This window comes from Nothoprocta perdicaria, unplaced genomic scaffold, assembly GCF_003342845.1.
Source record: "Nothoprocta perdicaria isolate Ctin4 unplaced genomic scaffold, notPer1 scaffold_44, whole genome shotgun sequence".
NCBI lineage: Eukaryota > Metazoa > Chordata > Aves > Tinamiformes > Tinamidae > Nothoprocta > Nothoprocta perdicaria.
This window is the reverse complement of record NW_020455688.1, coordinates 2,694,125-2,714,815: the sequence shown is the minus strand read 5'-3', so window position 1 is coordinate 2,714,815 and position 20,691 is coordinate 2,694,125. Positions and strand designations below refer to the sequence as shown.

Genomic DNA, 20,691 nt, shown 5'->3' with positions numbered 1-20,691 from the left:
TAAATATCTGAAGGGGAGATAGGACGTTCCATCGCTACTTCAGGAGTACACAAGAAGAACACTCTTGGACAGATAGTAAAGGAGAGCCTTCAGCTGGTGAAAAGTAGTTCTCCTGTATGACAGAAACTGTTGCTAGATGGTAACTGATGCCAGGTTCATACTATTACGGGCAGCTTTCTTTTCTCCAAATGGAGTTGGTGTAATGCACATAGGAAGCAGAGTATTCAGAAGGCCAAATAACTGAGTGATGGAAGATATCACTGCATTTAGCATATGAATCTGGAATACAGTGGAGGGAGTAAATTTCTTCCTAGTTCTGGATGCCAAACTTGGTGTGACAGTTCATAATACGTGACTGTCTTGCCAGATATGACTGAGGTCCTTGTTGCATATAGAGCGCTGTATTTAATGTAGAGGAATGATCATATGATGTTAATCAACCCTGCTTCAACTTGCTACTTCTCCCTCTGTAGTGGGAGTGGATTAAGAGCAAAGTAGGAAGAAGAACAGTTTCCTGCAGTCATTTAACTGTCATAGCCTTGTTTCTTAAATAATTTTTTATCTATCTTTATCTAAATCACTGTGTTTTGCTCAGTACAACCAGTAACTTTGAAACAAAATGTTGTAGTTAGGAAGTTAGTGTCCTTAAGATCTTGGTTCAATTTAATGAAAATTTCTTAAGGAGGTGGCAAAAGGCAACTGCTAATAATGTCCTGGGAGAAGCAGCACCGTGTGCCAGCTGCTGACATGTGTATAGCTGCACACCAGCCAGAGTAGGTACTGCTGGCTTGTTGGCAGGGCATGTGAAGGAGCTGAGGTTGACTGGACTACTGAAGATATGCAGGTGAGCATGAAGGGCATAGCAGGAAATTGGGAGTGTTGAATGTGAGGCCACAACCTGTTAATCTTGAGTCAAGGATGGCGGGGAGGAGGATATTGCTATGGGAGGGATGTAGAGAGCATGAGGTCACTGAAAATGGCTGGGCGCAAAGGGCAAGTACGTAGAAAACAAAAAATTTGTTCCATGTGAAATCTTCCTGTGTGATGTAAAGGAGTTGGTTCTTAGTGAGTCCCAATCTGTATCTGGAAGTATGCCMATTCTTTATTTTATTTTTATCTCCTTATTTCAGCACAAATATGAAGTTGATTGCTAATKAGTATTTTAGGTTACCATTGAGAGCCATGAACAGCCAGTAGGGGTCTTTGTTTAGGCAGATAGTAGCTTCAAAGTCTGTGTCCTTCGTACTGCAGCTTACGCGGTGTAACATAACGTTTGGGAGTTGGATATTCCTCTCCGTCTCTCTCTTAATATCTATATCATGTTGAAGAGCATTGGGTGAGATGGAGAAAGAACTTTGTAGGCAACATTATTTATTCTTATWTTCTGCTCATGGGTCTGATCAGAGATGTGTTATCTCCTTACACACAGCTGATGATAAATATTCAGGTTACTTTGCATATAAATGTATGCGTGTGTATATGTATGCACATGTGCGCACACATTTATATAGAGAGATAACTTATGTCATATATCGAGAGTATTTCCTTAGAACATCAGTTTCTCTCACTTGGGTTTTCCATATGATGTCAATGGTAGCATACGTAAGACTCAGGTGCTTGGAACATCGTTATAACGCTGAAGTTTAGCAAAATCTACAATTACTTTATTAAATATTGGTTTTACTTGTTTTTAACTTCCTCCCTTCTGCATCATTAAAAAATTATTTCATAGGTAGAGAAGCAAAGAATGAAAACTAAAACTAGTTTGTTGGCTCTGTGATAATTCAAGAGTGTTTTCAACACTGGATTTGTGCACTATGACACACTTTATTGATAAGTCYGTATTTGCTTAGCAATTTCTCCTGTGTAAATCGTGTGAGAGTGTATGTGAATTATGTGCATCAGCTTCTGTTAGGTCAGTTACTATGGATTTCTTTGTGGGAGGGGTGATTCTTAAAACCACAGATTAGGATTCTTGGTTTGTAGATTTGAAGTAAGGCATGGCAGGGAGTGTTTTTACTAATAAYTGCAAAATACATATGTGTGTGTATATATACGTAATGTAATGTTGGGGGTGAGGAGTATGGAAAATCGTTAGATTGAATGTTTTTATTAAGACAGTTTATGCCTAAAAGACTTTTCAGTGTTTGTCCTATAAATTCCTTTTCTTGCAGCGTGTCCAGTAGGCATGACTCTGTCATTTTTAAGACGCATGCATAATTGTCTCCCTGTGTGTTATAGTGTATATCCACCCTTTTTTCTCTACTTCTCCTTTTTTTAAAAAAAAAAAAAAAAAAGTGTTTTGAGGGAGGAAAGAAGGTGCTGACATACCCCAGGAAAAATGACCTATGTGGTTCTAAGAAAATCAAACAGAATAACAACTTTTGATGATCCCTCTGTTACCTGAGATGACCTGCACAAACAAGTACCATCAAGATCAGCAAGAGTTGGTTGAGGTGTGAGAGCAGGAGTGCCGAAAGTCTCTGCTTCATGCTTGCAAGACTCAGCTTAGATGGGAAACTGCAATTAGGGATCCTACATGACTGTGAGGCAGCCTGAGCCAACAGCAACGCAAATTTGCTGCTGGGAGCAAATAGGAAATTGGAGCTTTAGTTTGGCCTCAGTGTTGTGAATACAGTTATCCAGTTATCCTGCTTTTATATTCAAATTGACTTCACATCATGTGGTAGTTGAGCTGACAAGTCCTGCACCACACAGACTGGGGTGTGTGACTGATTTGTGTAGCTTTTACTTTTGAATCATTTTATTTGTATATTTGATAATTCTTCCCTACYCTTCCTTCTCTTCCTTGGTCCATACAGAAGAGGAAGTCGGCTGGACAGATCTTAAATGTTGTCTCAGCAATTTGTTGGTTCCAGAACGCTCCAATCAGAACTTCATCATAACTCCTTCAGATTTGTACACACTGCTTAAAAAAAGAATCTTAACGTTTGCGTTATATGTGTTTTGATATTTAAATACTACTACAGGAAATGTTCTGCGTGTAGTGAAGGGAGGGACGGAGGTTTACCGGTTGCTGGTAGTTTAGCAAGAAAAAGCTGCTTTGTGTTCATATGTCTTCTGTACTTGGAGGGAATACTGGGAGAAAAGCAAGTTTCTCAGTTAGGAAATACAGTGTCTCTCCTTTCAGATTTTTTTAGGATTGAATGTTATAAATATTCACTCGATTTACTGAATATGGGTAAATTATCACTTTTACAACTTTTGTAATATGTATTTAATGCTGTATGATTTTAAGGAAAAACAATTGGAATATGTAGATAGCTTAGAAGGTTCTGRTTCTTTTTTGCTGTGAAGCAAAAGAATGTGAAGATGTAGAATGGGTACAGATGGTAATTTAGCATATAGATCTTTGTACAGTGATAATAGTTCTAGGATTTTGAAACAAATTTGTGCACTTGCATATAAATTTGAAGTAATTATCTTTAACTATCACTGTTTTCTTTCCTGAAGTAATCAACCAGAATCACGATTAGATTTTTTTCCCTCAAGCTCTTTCTCTGCATTTAGGCCTTAATTGTTTTCTCTCATATTTTAAAACTGCAGAAGCATTTTATGATGAAATCTCTGAGTTTTGAAACATCTAAAATACATAACTCTAACTTCATATTTCTGATGTTTTGACAGATGATGGCTGGTAGTTATAACTGTTTTCTTAGCAATTGTATCTATTTAACTATAGTTAAACTTACTAATATTTAATAAAATAAATATTAATATTTATCAATTAAATATTTACTGTATAATTATTAAAACTATTTTTAAGTGTAAAGTGTATATCTGAGTCATCCAGGCAGTCTAAGAAAAATGGAAGAGGAGATCTGATACTCTTGTAATCTTAATGATATGAGAAACTTCAGCTGATTTAGGAAACAACTAACTTGTTACTAGTGTAGTTTTGTGTCTATGTATGTAAAATTCTTGGACATTGCGCTAGGAAATACCTGATTGCGCTTTCATAGGAGCATCCATGGCATCATGAGTTGTGAATTGGAAAAGTTGCCCTCTATCTGCATTTGAATTCTTTTACTAAACATTAGAGTCTTCTTTTATTTCTAAATTTTGAATGCTTTTTCCTCTTTTGTATCCATCACCTGGCAACTGGTTATGGAAATAGATTTATGGGGAAGAAAAGAGGAGGAACAATGACATTGACTATGTTAAAAGCTGTCAAATATGCCAAGTAGAATGGTAAAAATAGATTTTTGTTGTTGTTGTTACAGTGTTAGGTGTGAAGGTGGAGGGAGGTTAACTTTTTTTTATCATAGCATTAGAGATTGTCTTGGAACATGAATTTCTCATTAGAGCCTTTTTCATTTATCATTTGTGCTGCCACATCCTATCCTTATGGCTCTTATGAAAGTTTTTGCATCTGTCTACCTTAGTAGAGCTTTAGTGTTCTGCATAAAATTTATATTCCAGCAGGTTTTCTTTTATGTTTTCTTTTTCCCTGTCTCTTCTCAAAAATCATGGARTATCTTTCGTAGATGGACTAACACTACTACCAGTGTTAGTAGGTGGTCGTGTGGGCTGTAGCTTTCTTGTACAATAGTTCTCATTGGTTTCTTCTGTCTTGAAATGTGATGCAGTGTTAACAAGTGAAAGTTCTCTAATCAGATTTATATTGTTACTTTGTTTATGAATATGAATGAGAACCAGTTTCGGGACCCAGCTTTTGACTTTATAAAGTAAAATACAAATAAAACGAACTGATTTTAAGATTTTTTTTTTTAACATCCTACTCGAAAAAAAAATCCGTGGAAAAATTTGTCTGGACTCTGACATATGGAAGATGATTGATAGCTGTGATTATGAAACTTTATTGGAGTCATCTAGGCCRTTTGGCTTGATTTCAAGTTCTTATTTCACAAACGTACTCTCTGCCTTGGTGATCTGTCGTCTGCTTGTTTCCTGACRCTGCTCTGTACAGCTTTTGATGATCATAGAGGAAACAAGTGGAAGATAAAGAAAAAAAAATCTGAAAAAAATAGGCTTGAAGCAGTTCTCTTTTTCTGACAGCTGAAGATAGCGAACAGATTGTCTTGATTTTTTGGAATGTGTAGGACTAGGTCCATATATATTAATGTAATTTCAATTATTACCCATTTACCTATTGATTCGGGAGATAAACCCTCTCTCTATAATATGTGTATCTTCTCTCCATACGGGTGGGAAAGTTGTGCTTTTTCCCCTTTGCTGTCAYACAGTTGATCTTAAAAGGACATGGCAGGAACATGTGGTCTTCGTTAGACCGCAGAACAACGTTGTGTAAGTGGAATACCTCTGGGATAATGCGTAATTTATTTTCCGTCATAAATGATGTTCTTTGTACAAAGCCACAGAGATGAAATAATTTTAGATGTATTGTGCTCTAACTTCTGTTGGAGCACTGCTCCCTTAGAACAATAGTGCTCGGGCCATAGGCAAGTAAATCATAAGAAGCAGCACTGAAGCTTCAGAAGCTTAGACTTGGTGTGAATGTTAGGTTGTCATGTATATTCTTTGGAGAAATGAACTACCGCAAAAGATACAGATCAGCTGAATGAAGTGTGATAAGTTACTTGCAAGAGGTTAATCTTGAACAAAGTAGAAGTTTTAAGCAGGTTGAACAAAGGTTGCTTGCTTTTTAAGATGAAAGCCGTATTTTGGGGTCAAAATAACCTTTCAAATTCCAATTAAAGAAGTTTGTCAAATGCAGAAAGTTTTGTCATTTAAAAAAATTAGTTCTGATTGCTGATAATGGATAAATTCTGACGAGCAGAGGTTCATTGGGAAATTGCTAAAATTCAGTGCTTACAGAGAGTAGCACAAAGAATAAAGACCTCTCCTAACAAAGCTGCCAGCATCGTGGTGTTGCAATTAAGATACATGTATGTAGATGTATGTACTACTTACCTATAAAGAACTCATCTATAAACTTTGAAACAGTGTATTGTGTATAATGCCTTTTGATTATAAAACCCTCAAATGACTGGACAGATCAGTACAGTCTCTCTAATTTTTAAATGTATGCAGTCCTTCAGTAGAGATTATTAAACAGTAAATTACATGCAATTTGTTTGGATTGTAAAAAGCTTATCCAGCAGCCTTCTCCTTTCTTGTCAGTTTTCTTCCCCCGTCAGTTACTTTAATGAAATGCACCTATGAAAATAGCTTCATAGAGGACTGTAGGCGACACATTATTCTGAAAGGGTAATTGCTTTGAACAGATGGATACTTGGAGAAATTGGGAAGTACTGTACTATGATACCAAATACTATTTCAGGAATCATCTAAACTTTCGAGCTTAAAAGGATAAGCAACCATTGTAAGATGGGTAGGGAAGAAATTTCCTCATTGATAATTTACTTAACCTTTCTATTTTTGTTCTGACATGATATAAAATAATTATTTTTTCTGGCATCACTGTGGCTTTTATCGGCAGGTGACCTATATGCTCACATTTTCATTAATAATCCGGTATAATGTAATGGATTTAAGTGGTTCCCCCTCATCCTCTTTCTCCCTCCAAATTTCTCGTGCGTTGTTGTTCATAAATGACCTTTRTTTATTTGAATCAACTTGCCTGAGTAGGTAAGACCTGAAGGGATGCTGAGCACCTGAAATTCTGAGGTAGTGAAAAACAAGAAGGAGCATTACAGTCATGTTCTGCTTCCTTTTATGTGGAAAAAAAATACTTGGTTGTTTTAGCAGGTTTCTCTTGCTTGTTCTTCATGAAAATCGTGTGCTACTGAAATTTATTGCATGACTAGTGATATAGTTTGACACTTTTGATATTTGATAAGAAAGTACTTAGAGCTTAAATGAGTATGGCAAGAAATCCCAGCAGACAGCTGGCTTGATTGCTTTCCAGTTCAGTATATTTGGTGACTCATGTAATGTCCCCAAAATGCAGCTTTTGTTTTYGGAGGAATAGCAAGGTATTGAATATTTAGATGCTTCAGAGCATGCCGAGATGTTTATTACTAATTTCCAGACTTCACTAATGAGATTAAATTCAAAAAAGTTAAATGAATACTTGATGCCAGTCATTGTCCTGGAGGTAATGACTTTGTCAATTTAAAAAAAAAAAAAAATCCAGATTTAAGTTCGTGATGCCTGTCTGAAAAATCTTGCCAAAGATGCCTCTCTTTTTCCCAGGCCCTTGAAGTTTTTTGTTCTAGGTGTRGTAGATTTAGCAAAGATTAATGGGTGAAAATACACTGGTCTCAAACAGGTAGACATTTGTCGACTGTACCTCACTTTGTTAGGTAGAACTCTAAAGGCTTCATGGAGGAAACATTGCTAAGTGCTAGCAGTGTTGCGTCTTGGAATGACCTTGCAGTTCTTCGGTATGAAAATGGAAAAGGTGGGGCATTTTGCTTCAGTTAATTAGCTATAGAGCAGGGAGAAAAATTAATGTCTGGATTAAATTGCCTTAATTTACTAATCTGTGAATGAAGAAAGATGAGGTGCTATTACTAGTCTCCTGCCCTTAGTGAATAGGACAGGACATGGGGGGAAAATGCAAATACAAGGAGAGGAGACTAGTAATAGCTGCCATGCAGGTGGGATTATTCTGGTGATTTGTGAGTCAAAGCAGATTGTATCCACACAGCTAAAAACTCCATCTGCTGCTTTTCARTTTGAGTTTTTTTTTTCTTGAGAAATTACTACTAAAAATGTCTGATTTCTTTTCTTGTGCTGAGTGTAACATCTTCTGATGGCAATCTATTAAAATGAGATTCAAAGTGATRTTTTGTGGTAGTATGAATCATTAGAATGATTTTTCACTTGAAAAAAAAATTGAGTAGAAATTTAGCATTATTGTGATACCTGGTTTGTACTGTGGCCGTTCCAAGTTACTTTGAAAGTGCAAAGTAAAAGTAAAGAGTACTCTTTGGGAAACACTTCAAAAATTGTATCATCATGTACTGAAAGTTACAGCACCTGGGCTCTGAGAAAACAGAGGAGCGAGCAAATACTCTTGGAATTCAGCATGCCTGCAGCAAAAGGAATGTTTGTCACCTTACTGAAAATGACAGTGATTTTTCTCCATAATCCTGATTTAAATGAACAGGAAGGAAAGCATTGGCTTAGGGTAGTTTTAAAGTAATGTCACCAGAATTCATGTTTTTAACTTTCTACAGTACTTTTTTTCAAGCTGTTTTTCACATCTGTTCTGTCACAAATACCTGTGAATTCCCTGTGTAGTCCTTGAAAAACTGTAGTTTATTTCAATTTATTTTAAGCTGTTGTGTGATAGAATGTTTTATTCACAGAGGGGTGTGTGTATATATATGTATGTGTGTATATATAGCATATATGTGTGTGTATATATCATGTATGGTACTTTYGGTGCTATTATTTATTGAAAGAGGATATACTGCTCAGTTACAGTTTCTTAGATTGGGAGACAATTACTTCATAAAGCTTGGATTATCAGAAGTTGCATTTGGTGGCTGGAACTCAATTGAAAAGTGCAGAAATATAGTTAGTTTCTAAACAATGAGAACCTTGATGATGCTGCTGGAATGCAATGGAAGATTTTGCTAAGACATGATTTAAAACCTTTCCATTAATTATGGATGATATTGAGGTACAGCTGCTTTAAGCTGTTAGCGTTTTGAAATCATATATCTTAATTTCATACCTTTTCATACCCTYGAAAAGACTGTCTGCCACCTTCATTTGAAATGTTCTATTAATTTTGTTTCTTTGAAAAGTAATTACCATAAATGATATAAGATTTCTTTTAAAAAATGTTGTGTAGCATAATTTATTTTAAAATATCTGACTGGGATTTCTGTTCTTTTCTTTTTCCAAGGGTTTGTGGATGCACTTAGATGTTTGCAATGAGCACTGTGGCTGGCATGCCCCAGTGTTTTGGATACCAATGCATAGGACTCCGTAGTAATCGAATTTATCAGAAACGAACGTCATGAGCATAGTGATCCCATTGGGGGTTGACACAGCTGAAACTTCTTATTTGGAAATGGCTGCAGGCTCAGAGTAAGTATGTGAACACAGTCTGTGAGTGTTCTGTTCTTTGTTATTGTTCGAATACGGTATTATTAAAGCAAAATTTAATAAAAATKAATATTAAATGTTTTTATTTTCATATATTAAGTAAATATATTAYTAATAGTAAATAAAATTTATTAAATTTGATTAAAGCAAAATTGGATAGCCATGACTACAAATGAGGCAAAGAAAACCTGGGKTCAAGAAATCAGAAATCCTCCCTTTAGAAGTAATAAATATAGTTAACTTTTGATATGTCTTTTTCCTGATAGTATCTGACTCTATAGTGTTGATAAGTCAGAGTTTAGTTTTTGCTGGTCTCAAAGCATCTTTGTAGAGTGGGAATTTTGCCCGTTCCCAAAATGGATCAGGTGCAGCATCCACCTGTCAGCTCTTAAGAGAAGATACAATATTTTTGGCAGCTTCTACTTTGAAGGGGTAGGGGCCAGACTGTTAAAATTCTTGTTTGTTTGTTGTTCATCATCCCGTTGCAGTTTTAACAACCTCAGTTTTATTTAGCAGTTTTATGTTAGTAGAATGTCTGACACTGACCTTTTGTGGGGAGGGGAGAGATAAGTGTCACAGGATATGATTAAGTGTTGAAGAATGAGCTTCTGTTAGACACACTGAAATGTGTACTTTTGGGCATATTCATAAAATCTACAGTTCACTTAAAACTCTCTCCAAAACAGGTTTAATATATTTTAATATAAATGTAATAATTTTTTTATCTCACCGTGTGAGGTATGTTGCTTCTCTTCCCCTTTCTCTACCTGCAAAGTTTTTCTTCATCACACTGAAGACTTTCCCTATGTTTAGTTGCTACAAGCACGTATATATCTGCTTTGAATATTGAAACAATACATGAGATGTATTTTACCTACTATTTCTCATGCTTAATGTATCCTTTGCATGAAAACAGACTTCACAGTGGTCCTTGATTAAGAGTAAATAATGGGTGCATTGGATAACCRCTATAAACTTACAGCTTATATATAGTCTTTATTAGTAGTGTGTTTGTTTGGGAGTGTACTAACTTTGCACTATTGCTTCTTTTAAGGAGTAAATGTCTGTCCTCTGTCAAAATTGAACTAAGTTTTTAGTAGACTGTATCGCATGAAAAACATCTTTTCAAATGAATGTTTCTCTAGTGTTTTTAGTTTTATATTATCTGTAGTTATATTAGTCTTCTATGTGATTTCGAGCTACTTAAGAAAATCAAGAATCCTTCTTAAGAAASTTGGGCGCTTTATTGTCTCGGAAAGTTGTTGATTCTTGATACTGTTAACACTGATTTGCTTGGTGTAGAAAATTCTTCAAGAAACTTGAGAACTGTTTGCAGCTCTTTCCATTATCTTTTCCTGTGGATTTCCTCTATGTTTAGAGACAGTCATAATTCCCCAGGTTGCCAACATTCCTTGCAGACACAGCAACCCATGTTGAAATTAGAATAAATAAATACAGTTGTCAGTATAAACAAGTTACAGTGCGTTACTTGCTTCATACAGTGGCATAGAGGCCCAGTTAGGGAGTGCTGCTCGCTAGTAGTTGCCTGTTAACAGTTACTCCTTAAGCATTTTCCATGGTACTTAATGCTGAATAAAAAGTAATTTCATGATTGTTTTAATSTGATTCAAAAGCCATGTCATTGTGTAAGGAAGTTTGACACAAAGCTGTGTCCTTAGCCTATCTGTTCATAAGGTGGTATTTTTTCCCCCGTGATGAGTTTCTTCAGCGCTGCTTCCAATTCTGAAATTCATAATTAAGAAGCCTCTTTGGCATTCTGACAGATCAGAGGTTATGCAGGAAGAACTATCTTTAAAAGTAGAGCAGAAAATTAAAGCCTGTTAATTCATTATGCATTGGAAAACTTTGGTCTTCCACGTGTGGTGTGTTGTTTGCGTATTTTTTAACTAGCACAGAGAAGCACTGTGAGTATAGGTTGTATTGATAGTAAACACATCATTTCTTAGTGTTCTTAAGAGATCATCTCCTAGCACATTCAGGTTTTCTTTCTTTTCCAAGTTGGAAGATAGGGAATTTCTCTATTGTGACTGACAGGTCTGATTTTGCTTTTTTGGTCACTAACGCATGTGCTTATACAGAGAGAGGGAATGGCAAACCTGATCATGGAGGAGGAGGAGCTGAAAATATCTCTTACAGCTAAGCATAGCTTTGCCTTCTGCTTTAAATTGTGGGATAAACCCATTAAAAAAAATGCATGCATTACCTTGCTACCAGTATATTTAATAATTATTGTAGCAAGTAGATATATAGAGAATCATTTTCTTTAAAGATATTTTATTTTCTTACAGATGGAGTAAAATATTTTCACTTTCTTGGACTATCCAACACTTTATCTTCATGGTGCCATATTAAATTAAACTTAACAGAAGAAAATACATATGTATTTCAGTAAAAATTGATATACATGCAATATTATGCAAGCGAAATGGCAACCTCTTAGCTAGAGCACTGTGATCATATATGCAGAGTAACCTGTTCTCTTTTACTTGGAGAAGAAGGCTCACTAAAGATGAATACCAGTAATTTTTGAAAGAATCCGTCTTTAAAATACCATGAGAGCTGTGATCTTTTAGCCACCTTTTTAGCTTTTTTAATGATCCAAAACATGTTTTCTGATACAGGAGTGTGTTAGCATGGCTCGGAGCCTAAGTTATGCATCAGAGAAGTATTGGTGATAGTGCTTCCTAGTTTTTGATATTTATGCGTATATATATTTAGAGAGAAGACTGATATAATGTAACTAATATACTTAAAACACAGCAGTCGCTGCCTGAAATATTTGAGAGTTTCTTTGCCTTCTAAATAGCCTTGGTTTTATACAGCTGGATTTATTGCCAGGTTCTAAGGACTGCTGGTATTTTGGATGTTAAAACTCAATTACGTTTCTTTTATAATTATTAGTTATTCAGAAGTACAGCAATATATAACAGGGAACTGGAAAAAGACTACATTTTTTAACTGTATTGGTTAGAGTATTTTATAGCAGATTCCTTGACATAGCTGAAATAAAAACTCTAAGGGACTTAGCTTTTATGAGCTTGACTGAGCTCATGTCTTTTCCTTATTTTCTTTCTGCCACTATTGCCACCTGCTGGCAACATGCAGAATATTTTTCAGTTTGTACTGTTCTGAATGTGAACAGTRGGAAATAACTGAGGATGTGAGTCGTTTCCTCTGGAGAGCTGAAAAATATTTGTAGGTGTTTTTTTTTAAGTGGACATCTTGCCCTTTTTATTCACTTCAGCATGTGGTATGGGAAGGTCTTATGGTGCTTCTGTCATTCTTCTATAGTGCTGTTACTTTGGAATATGTAGCATGTTTCTGACTTGCTAACCTTAGTGCTYGACAGATCAATTATATGATATTTTATGATTTTTGTGATTTATGATTTGCAGGATGAGCTAGAAGGACAATTTGTCTTCATATATTGCAAGGGATGTACAGCCCCTTTTGATTTTTGTAGTCAGTTTATGAAGTATGTATAAACTCTTTTCCCATTCTGATATCTGTCATTGAATTCTGACATGCTGAAGTAGCTGATATTTAGGTGATAATTTAAAAATATATATTTTAAGGATATTTTTTCAAATGTGGCATTGTTGAAGAACAGACTGTGCAWTAATTGCATGCCTCCCATATCAATATATTTTCTGCTCTGAAGACTGAGTATTGTCAATGAACTGAAGAAAACAATCTAGTTTGAGCATCAAACACATAGTAGAGAAGGGCACCCAGACTGCAGATTTCTGTAACCTGCAGTAAATGTGGGAAACTGCAGTAGAAACAAGGCAGTGGCAAAAACCTTTGAATTAGAAGTTCACTTCTTTGCACCATGGTAGATGGATATTCATTTTCTAATTCTTTGGCATTTTGAATGACTAGGTGGTTAGCAGAATTAACTTGTTTGAATATAACTACTTCACAAAGGTCTATTATGTCTGTGTATAAATACAGGCAAGTCTGCTGGAAAGGCACAGCTTTTTCCAGCTCTTATCTCTTAATTTTGCACAGGGGGTGCTGGTTTTTGTGGGATTTTTTTTTTTTTTTTCTGTTTTCTGAGTATGGTGTTATTGAACTTAGCAAATCTTGCTGTGGAAGTTGATGTGTTCCTCGGGAACCTGCTGTAGTTGACCCTGCTTGAGCAGAAGAGTTGAACCAGATGATCTCCAGAGGTTCCTTCCAACATCAACTGTTGTGTGTTTCGGTGGAATTTTCAGCTGCTTTTCCGGACAGCTTTTTTAACAAACTCTGAATAAAATTATTTTTTAACCATGGATGTGCTGATATTGTGTCATGATGAAAGAAATGAAGATTTTACTGGACCTATGAAATAACTAAAGGCCTTCAGAGGGTCTTCAGGGTCATTTTTTGTCTTTCASAATGTGTGTGAGTTTCTGTTTCTAAATTGCTAACACTTCACATGATTTCTGCTCTCGATTGTGCTCTTGTCTGTCTCAATGCAGCTGATGACTGTTAGACATCAGTTTTTTAAAAAGGTATTTGTTCTTTGCATTCAGCATAATGCTGTTTTAAATTAGTCTTTTTATACAGTGTTATCATACAGAAACAAAGATAATGAAAAACCTGCTACAATATGTTAATAGGACTGTGTGTGTATGCACTATTACAAATGTTAATAGGACTCTGCATAATAGATTTGAAAATACTGTATTTTTTGAGTAAGCTAATAATAAGCAAAAGCATATTAAATGTATTTTCATCTTTAATAAAAGTCATTTGTGTTTCATTTAAGATACACAAAGACCAACTTAAATTATTTGAAATTTCAAGAAATATGTGTATTAGATATTTGTGATGGGAAATAGAGTAGATGCATAATAAAACTTAAAAAATGGATTAGGCTTGGTTTGTGATATGAGGCAGAAGCCACTTTAATTTATTACATAATGCTATTTCACTGTACCTGCTGGTTTAAAAAAAGTTCTTGTGTAATTCTGTGTTCATTGGAAGTTTGTGAGGGTTGTACAGTGAAGATTGTACAATGAAAAAGCCATAAGATAGTGACCAGAGGAACATCTCGGTCATGAGCATGTATGTTCTTGCATGCCTGCATAAATGTAATTAATGAGAAAAGGTAATAAAAGTGTAATACTTTGTACAAAAAAAAGTCTCTAGTTTTCCTTCAACTTTTGCCTTAGTTGCGGTTTAGCACAAGTTAACCAAAATTAGTCAGCTAAAAGTGCCTGTAAAACTTCYCTTGCAAATTTGTCTTCTTTCTTCATTCTTGGCAGCTTAAAATAAATCAATAGATTGTTCTTTTAAAGAAAAATTGCTGTATCCATGATGACTGTTTGCAGTATGTCCCTGCTGTGGTTCCTCTGTGTGGTTAAAGGTGCTGCCCAGAGGATACCACTAGATGTCATTGCAGAATGGAACAGAATTGGAGGCAGTGAGGTGACTCTGCACAAAGATTGGCAGCTCTGAGATTGCTCCTTGTGTATATTTTGGTTTTTTTTCTTCTTCTCATAAGCTCAAGTTTTTTCTGCAGGTTTTGCTACATCTCTATAGATACAGGCATTTTCATGACTCCCTAACAAACTGCGTAATTGTGCTTTTTCTGAAGTACTCCCAGATTTGCAGAATATCCGAAGAGATTCAACATTTGCTGTTCTAATTATTTTGAAGAACATTTTGTAACTCTAGAGAAGCTCGAGTTCTCTGCCATTCTCAAAGTTTCCTTTCAGATGATAGAAAGGATATTTTTGGGAGATGATGGGGAACTGAGGGGAGAAGAGTTTTATTGTTGTTCAGATTGCTGTGTATGTATGCATTTTTCTGTTTTTAACTGGAACATCAGGTAATTACTTAACTATTGTGAAACAAATACACATAATTGCATATTTATTTTTCATTTGCTTTTCAGACCAGAATCTGTAGAAGCTAGCCCTGTGGTAGTTGAAAAATCGAACAGTTATCCGCACCAGTTGTACACCAGCAGCTCGCATTCACACAGTTACATTGGTCTGCCCTATGCAGTAAGTTTCACACTATGTGTTATATATGAAATAGATTTTATGAAATTTGTTGTTCTTCACTGGAATAACCCCTGATTCACAAATAGAGTTTTATATTTTATTCAGTATTGAATAAATGTAGTGGTGGTTGATAAAAAGCCAAATGTAGAAAGTACTGCACTTATGTCAAATATAATGGGCCAGATAGAAAAGAAGTTGAGGGAGAATAATGCAGAAATAACAACTTAAACTATTATTAGGAAAAAATACAGTTATCACAAGTTATTTTTACATTTTGTCTTAAAAAAMCAGCTGAGTGTATGAATATTTAAGAGCTGTAATTTATCTTAACAATCTAGGACCATAACTATGGTGCTCGGCCTCCTCCAACGCCTCCAGCTTCTCCTCCTCCGTCAGTGCTTATCAGCAAGAATGAAGTAGGCATATTTACCACTCCCAACTTTGATGAAACCTCCAGTGCTACAACCATCAGTACATCAGAGGATGGAAGCTATGGAACTGATATTACCAGATGCATTTGTGGATTTACACATGATGATGGATATATGATCTGTTGTGACAAATGCAGGTAATTAATATTGAATGACTCAAAAAGGTAAAAATGACTTAGAACTTCAAGCTGCCCTGAGAAAGTAAGTGTGACTGATTTTTTTTTTTTATTGTGCTGATTCATAAGAAGTTTTCTTCATCAAATAGTGTTTTTATGGTCATACAGTTTTTTAATGGGTGAGATGGTAGATTTAAGTCCAGAGAATATTTTAACACTTCATTACAGTCTTGACTACTTGTGTTTTTTTAAGCCTTTATTGCTATATTGTTGCCCTAAGAATACCTCATTTTTTTCTGTTTTATAAACCATCTCTTTAGTGTTTTTTTTCTTAGGTCTTTGTTATTACGATGATATAAGAATGCAGAAATTAGTTCTTAATCTGAATGTACTAACCTGTAAAATAATTTGGTTCAGTTGCTTTGTCAACTATGTACACATAAACCAAATAATTTGCAGGAAATTAAATATGTAGTAAATTTGAGTACATAAAAGACAAACTTATCAAATGTTAGATTCTCTTCCCATTATGTTTCTGGTACAAGAGCTCTTTAATCTGCAAAAGACTTAAAAATTAAGAATTTGAATTCACATTAAGTATTAGCTTAGATTTTGATTTGGGAAGCTGAAGCTAAATGTTTAAGCATCTGTACCTGAGTACCTACTAGACTGTAGTAAAATTAGTGGATGCTACTAAATGCTGGAGCATTAGGAAATTCAGCTTAGTGGGTTTTTTTGAGCTGGCACTTAGCAGGAGAAAACAGTTTCTGAAATTATCCAGTATTAATTAGACATATTATCACATTCAGTTCATTTAATGAACGAAGTGATGCTACCAAACTTACCAGGGTGTTCATGTTGTTCTTTTGAGATGTATTTAGGAGTTATTTCAGCAGTAGAGGTGCAATCACAGGTTAAGTGGGGTATGTCCTTGCAAAGAGGCAATTTTCTATGAGGAATTGGGAGAATTGTGGAAAAATTCACACGTGGAAAGAGAACAGTGATTTTTATGTCCCAGTTCTTTGCAGCAATCTGGGGTTGGGCACCAGCTGGTATCCTAGGCTACCCTTGAATCTAGCAAGCAGCCACTTGAAGTGGTGGAAAAGCTGTAGAAAGCTCTTGCTGGGTTGCACAACAGCACTACCAGTCATGAGACATCTGCTCCCGTGCAGGATCTTGCTTGACTACAAAAGTATATGTGGCCAGAAATCATAGGTTGTCAGTGGCTTAAGATGCAAAAGCACATGTTGTTTTGTTTGTCTGTTTTTCTTCAAGCAAATGAAATCCTTTTGTAAATCAATTTAATATATTAAATTAAATAGCTAGAGAGGTCACGATGAAGATGGTGATTGATAGGCAATGTTAGGGAGCATTYGCTCTGAAACAAGATTATGATTAACATAACACATACACAATTTTAAAAAATATGTTTAAAATAACTTAAGTGTGCTGTCTTCTCTCTCTCTTTAGTGTTTGGCAGCACATTGACTGCATGGGGATTGACAGGCAACATATTCCAGACACTTATCTGTGTGAACGTTGTCAACCAAGGTGAGTAGTTTGCATGTTTTTGAGCTCTAAAAGTGAGAATAAGTAGAGCGTATAAGAAACGCTTTAAACAGATGTTTTTTGTTTTTTGTTTTTTGTTTTTTTTTAAATAAACTGGTAACTTGGTGACCTAGTAAGAGGAGAGAGTAGGTCTGTGTTGCATTAAAAGTAGATGAGGTGCAGTTTCTATGGACAAAATTAGTAATTGCTGGATTAAGTTTAGGTTCTCTGAAGGTGTCTGTTAGTTGTATGACTTCATTATATCAAGAGTATGAGAAAATCCTTAGGTCTTTTCATGTGCTTCCACACCCCCTCTCCCCCCCTTTTAAACTGAAGTTTAAAAGGGAGAAGCTGAAACAACCTACCGGTTAAAACATAGAAGACGTAGCGTTAATCATAAGAATTTTAGATAAAGGAGCTACATTTTTTTTTTTTTGAGGCAAATGATGTAGTTGGTCTTTTTTCCTTCATCAGGGTAATCATTGCTTCACTTCACTAGGTGACACGRATAAATAGGAGAACATACCAAATAGCACTGACTCCTGCATGCCTTCTCCGGCTACACAGTATATAAATCCATTTCATATTTTGTTTTATGGTGGTCGTGCATGGAGAATCTTACAGCAGTGCTTTCGAAGCCCCACAAACGTTTCTCAGCACCTTGCCTTTTTATGATCTCACTCAGTATGTTAAAATGCTCATTCTAAGGTTTTTCATCCTTAAATATGTATTTTATTATCTAAAACTCGAAGCCAAATAACAAGTCATTTTGTTTTTCCTGTCTGCTCGGTTTATTAGCTGCAGAGTTGGCCTGTGACTTATTCTCTAAGACGCTACAAGCTTATATTGCTGACTTATTATTTACATAGTAGGTTAGATATGTGTGTTCAAAACACTTTAATTGCCAAGTAATTAGTTTTTGTTTGGGGAACTGTACCTTACTGTCCTACCATCTTTCTGTTATTGTGGCACTTGCTTTGGGAATCTGCAGGGAGTTGGAATAAGGCTTGCTTATCTGTAGTCCATAGTTCACCTGTCAAGCTTTCACCTATACATGTGTAGTTCTGCTAGATTTTCAAGTGATTGACATAAAACTGGTTCTTGAGGATGTCTCTATAATCACTTGTATTGCAGTGACGTAAAATGAGTATATCCGATATATTTTTAATAAGTATCTAAGAATTTAGTTGTGTACATACTCTGTTTAATCTGTAGTAGCCAACTGAATGTGTAACTATGAAAAGCTCTATTTCAGTACTTGAATGTGTTAATGACCAAGTGTAAAGAYTGCACTAAAATTTATTTTTTTAATTGCAGGAGTTTAGATAAAGAAAGGGCAGTGCTGTTGCAGCGAAGAAAAAGGGAAAATATGTCAGGTGGGTAAAGCAAGAGCTTAAGAAATTTTCATCAGTAAAGGTCATAAATAGTAGTATGTCATTTGTATAGACTTAATAGCGTATACACAGTTCACTTCAATCAACTGATTTGAATTGCTAAAATATAAACTGGAATTCTGTTTCATGATTTTTCTTAAAAACAATAACTCTAGTAGAACTAATAATGTAAGCTTTTCAACCCCCCACTGTATTGTATTTAGTAGTGGTTTTTATTTACTTTTATATTACTAAATGTTTCCTTTATTTTCTTTATTTCCTTTTTCTTTCTTTTAGGAAGTATTTAGTATGCTGCAGGTTTGAGGGATCCAACTGACATGCATTCAGTAATTCCTTTAGCAAGCTATTTAGAGTCCTACTTCGGGACTGCAGATAGGTGAACTGTTGTGTTATAAGCAGAATTTCCTAGGCAGGGATAGGATCTAAGTCCTTATTTTCCCCTTCTACTCAAGGTTCCCAGCCTGTCCTTAGGGAAAAAAAAAAGAGGAAAGAGCTCTTTTACAAGGAATCTGGAAAAAGACCTTTCTCTGTATTTTTTGTAAGCTGTGGTAGATGCTTATGGAATGTGAAAGAAAGGGAAGAAAACTGAAATAATAATGTCTTTTGAGTACTCAATGTAGCTGTCAGTAAAAAGTCATAGAAATGTTGCCTGAAAGCAGGTGCTCCGGCAGAATGACTGTCTTTGCTTCACATTTTATCTTTCATGTATGAATACACTTACCATGTTTTAGGATAACTGTTCCCTGAAGCTGAAGTTGATTGTACAGAAAGAAGGGAGTTGTTACAGCAAACAATTTTTGGGAAAAAGATAAAAGTGTAAAAGGGAAAGGGAAAAGTGTAGCATTTTTAAAAACAGGGTTATCTTGAATAAACTTCTACAGATAGATAGGAAAGACTTTTGATTGTTTATTTTCCTGTGATGAGAGGAATACTAAGACTTATCTCTTGGTTCATGGAAAAAAATGGAGTGTAACTTGGTCAGATCTTCCTCCATAGCATAGAGGATTCACATCCTAATATTGATATTTTCATGCAATTTCATASCTGATATAATTAAATGAACTTCTTAAAATAATAAATGAGGTCTAAGGCAATGTGCAAGAAGAAATTTAGGCATTTTTTTTTGTCATCCACAAAACTCACTACATCAGGTAATACAATTTTATAGCTTGATTCTTAGAAAAATTTTGGCCTTTCGTGACTGCAGATAAGGTTTGTAGTACAAGTACATATTTTGGTCAGTATTAATTTGTATTTAATGAACTTAGCCCTCCTACTATATACAGAACTTCAGAGCTCAGCCTGGATAGAATTGCTGACAATAKACAGTATCAAAATGTGTTTCTGGATTGATGTATAATCCTGATGATGTCTTCAAATCTGTTATGTGCAGTCAATTGATAAAAGAGACAAAATGATACAAAGTCTTTAATATCAAAACGGAGTTAAAAGCAATACTTCAAAATCAAGGCAAATAAAGCTGTAATCTGAGTTGAAGTGCAGTTTTAATTTGATCTATGCTTTCATTTGAAACCAGTGTATGCTGGCTGTTTCTAGTTGGTTTTAATTCAACTCACTCCTTTGCTTGACTAAATACACCTTGTGTATTGGGTACTGCACAGTTCAGTCAGACTTAAAGTAGCTCTGGGTGGGAGCTGTCTTTTATCACATACCAGTAAAAGCTGTACTTTCATTTCTCCCTGTTTGAAATTGTTTTATGTGAAGACATGGCTTTTAATTTATTAAATATATAAAGCTTTTTCTGTAAAGAAATGCTTGACAGCAGCAGAATGTTGCCTCTAATCTATTAAGCAAGAAGTAGGCAAGGATCCATTCTCTTCGCGTGTTTGACTAAAGGAAGGTTTGTGTGATGTAAATGTTGTTTGGTGAAAGAGCATGTAATTAGGGCTATTTTTTAAATTAGGTTTATAAATAACAGGCCTTTTCATTTCAAGAACGCCTTATAATAAATAGGATGACTTTATTCTAAAGATCTCTCAAGTGCCCCTGCTTTAGCCACCTTGCCTCTAGAGCTTAATGTTGGAGAGGGAATAGTAGATATCTTGGTTGGCCTTAAGAGTTCTTGGGTGGAAATTCCACATGTTGCAGATATGGTGTGAGATTTCTAAAACTCACTGTCTATCCACATTACCTT

General features: G+C 35.3%; 1 protein-coding gene across 1 annotated transcript in view; it reads left to right on the top strand.

Annotated features, from left to right (window-relative positions):
* The window catches only part of KMT2E (lysine methyltransferase 2E), a 60,366-nt gene that overhangs the window by 8,238 nt on the left and 31,437 nt on the right, over positions 1-20,691 (top strand). Inside the window, exons 3-7 of the mRNA XM_026046369.1 lie at positions 8,828-9,012; positions 14,936-15,047; positions 15,386-15,615; positions 17,065-17,145; positions 18,460-18,518. Coding sequence (XP_025902154.1) covers positions 8,942-9,012; positions 14,936-15,047; positions 15,386-15,615; positions 17,065-17,145; positions 18,460-18,518 — 553 coding nt within the window. The 5' untranslated portion in view covers positions 8,828-8,941. The remainder of the gene's footprint in view (positions 1-8,827; positions 9,013-14,935; positions 15,048-15,385; positions 15,616-17,064; positions 17,146-18,459; positions 18,519-20,691) is intronic.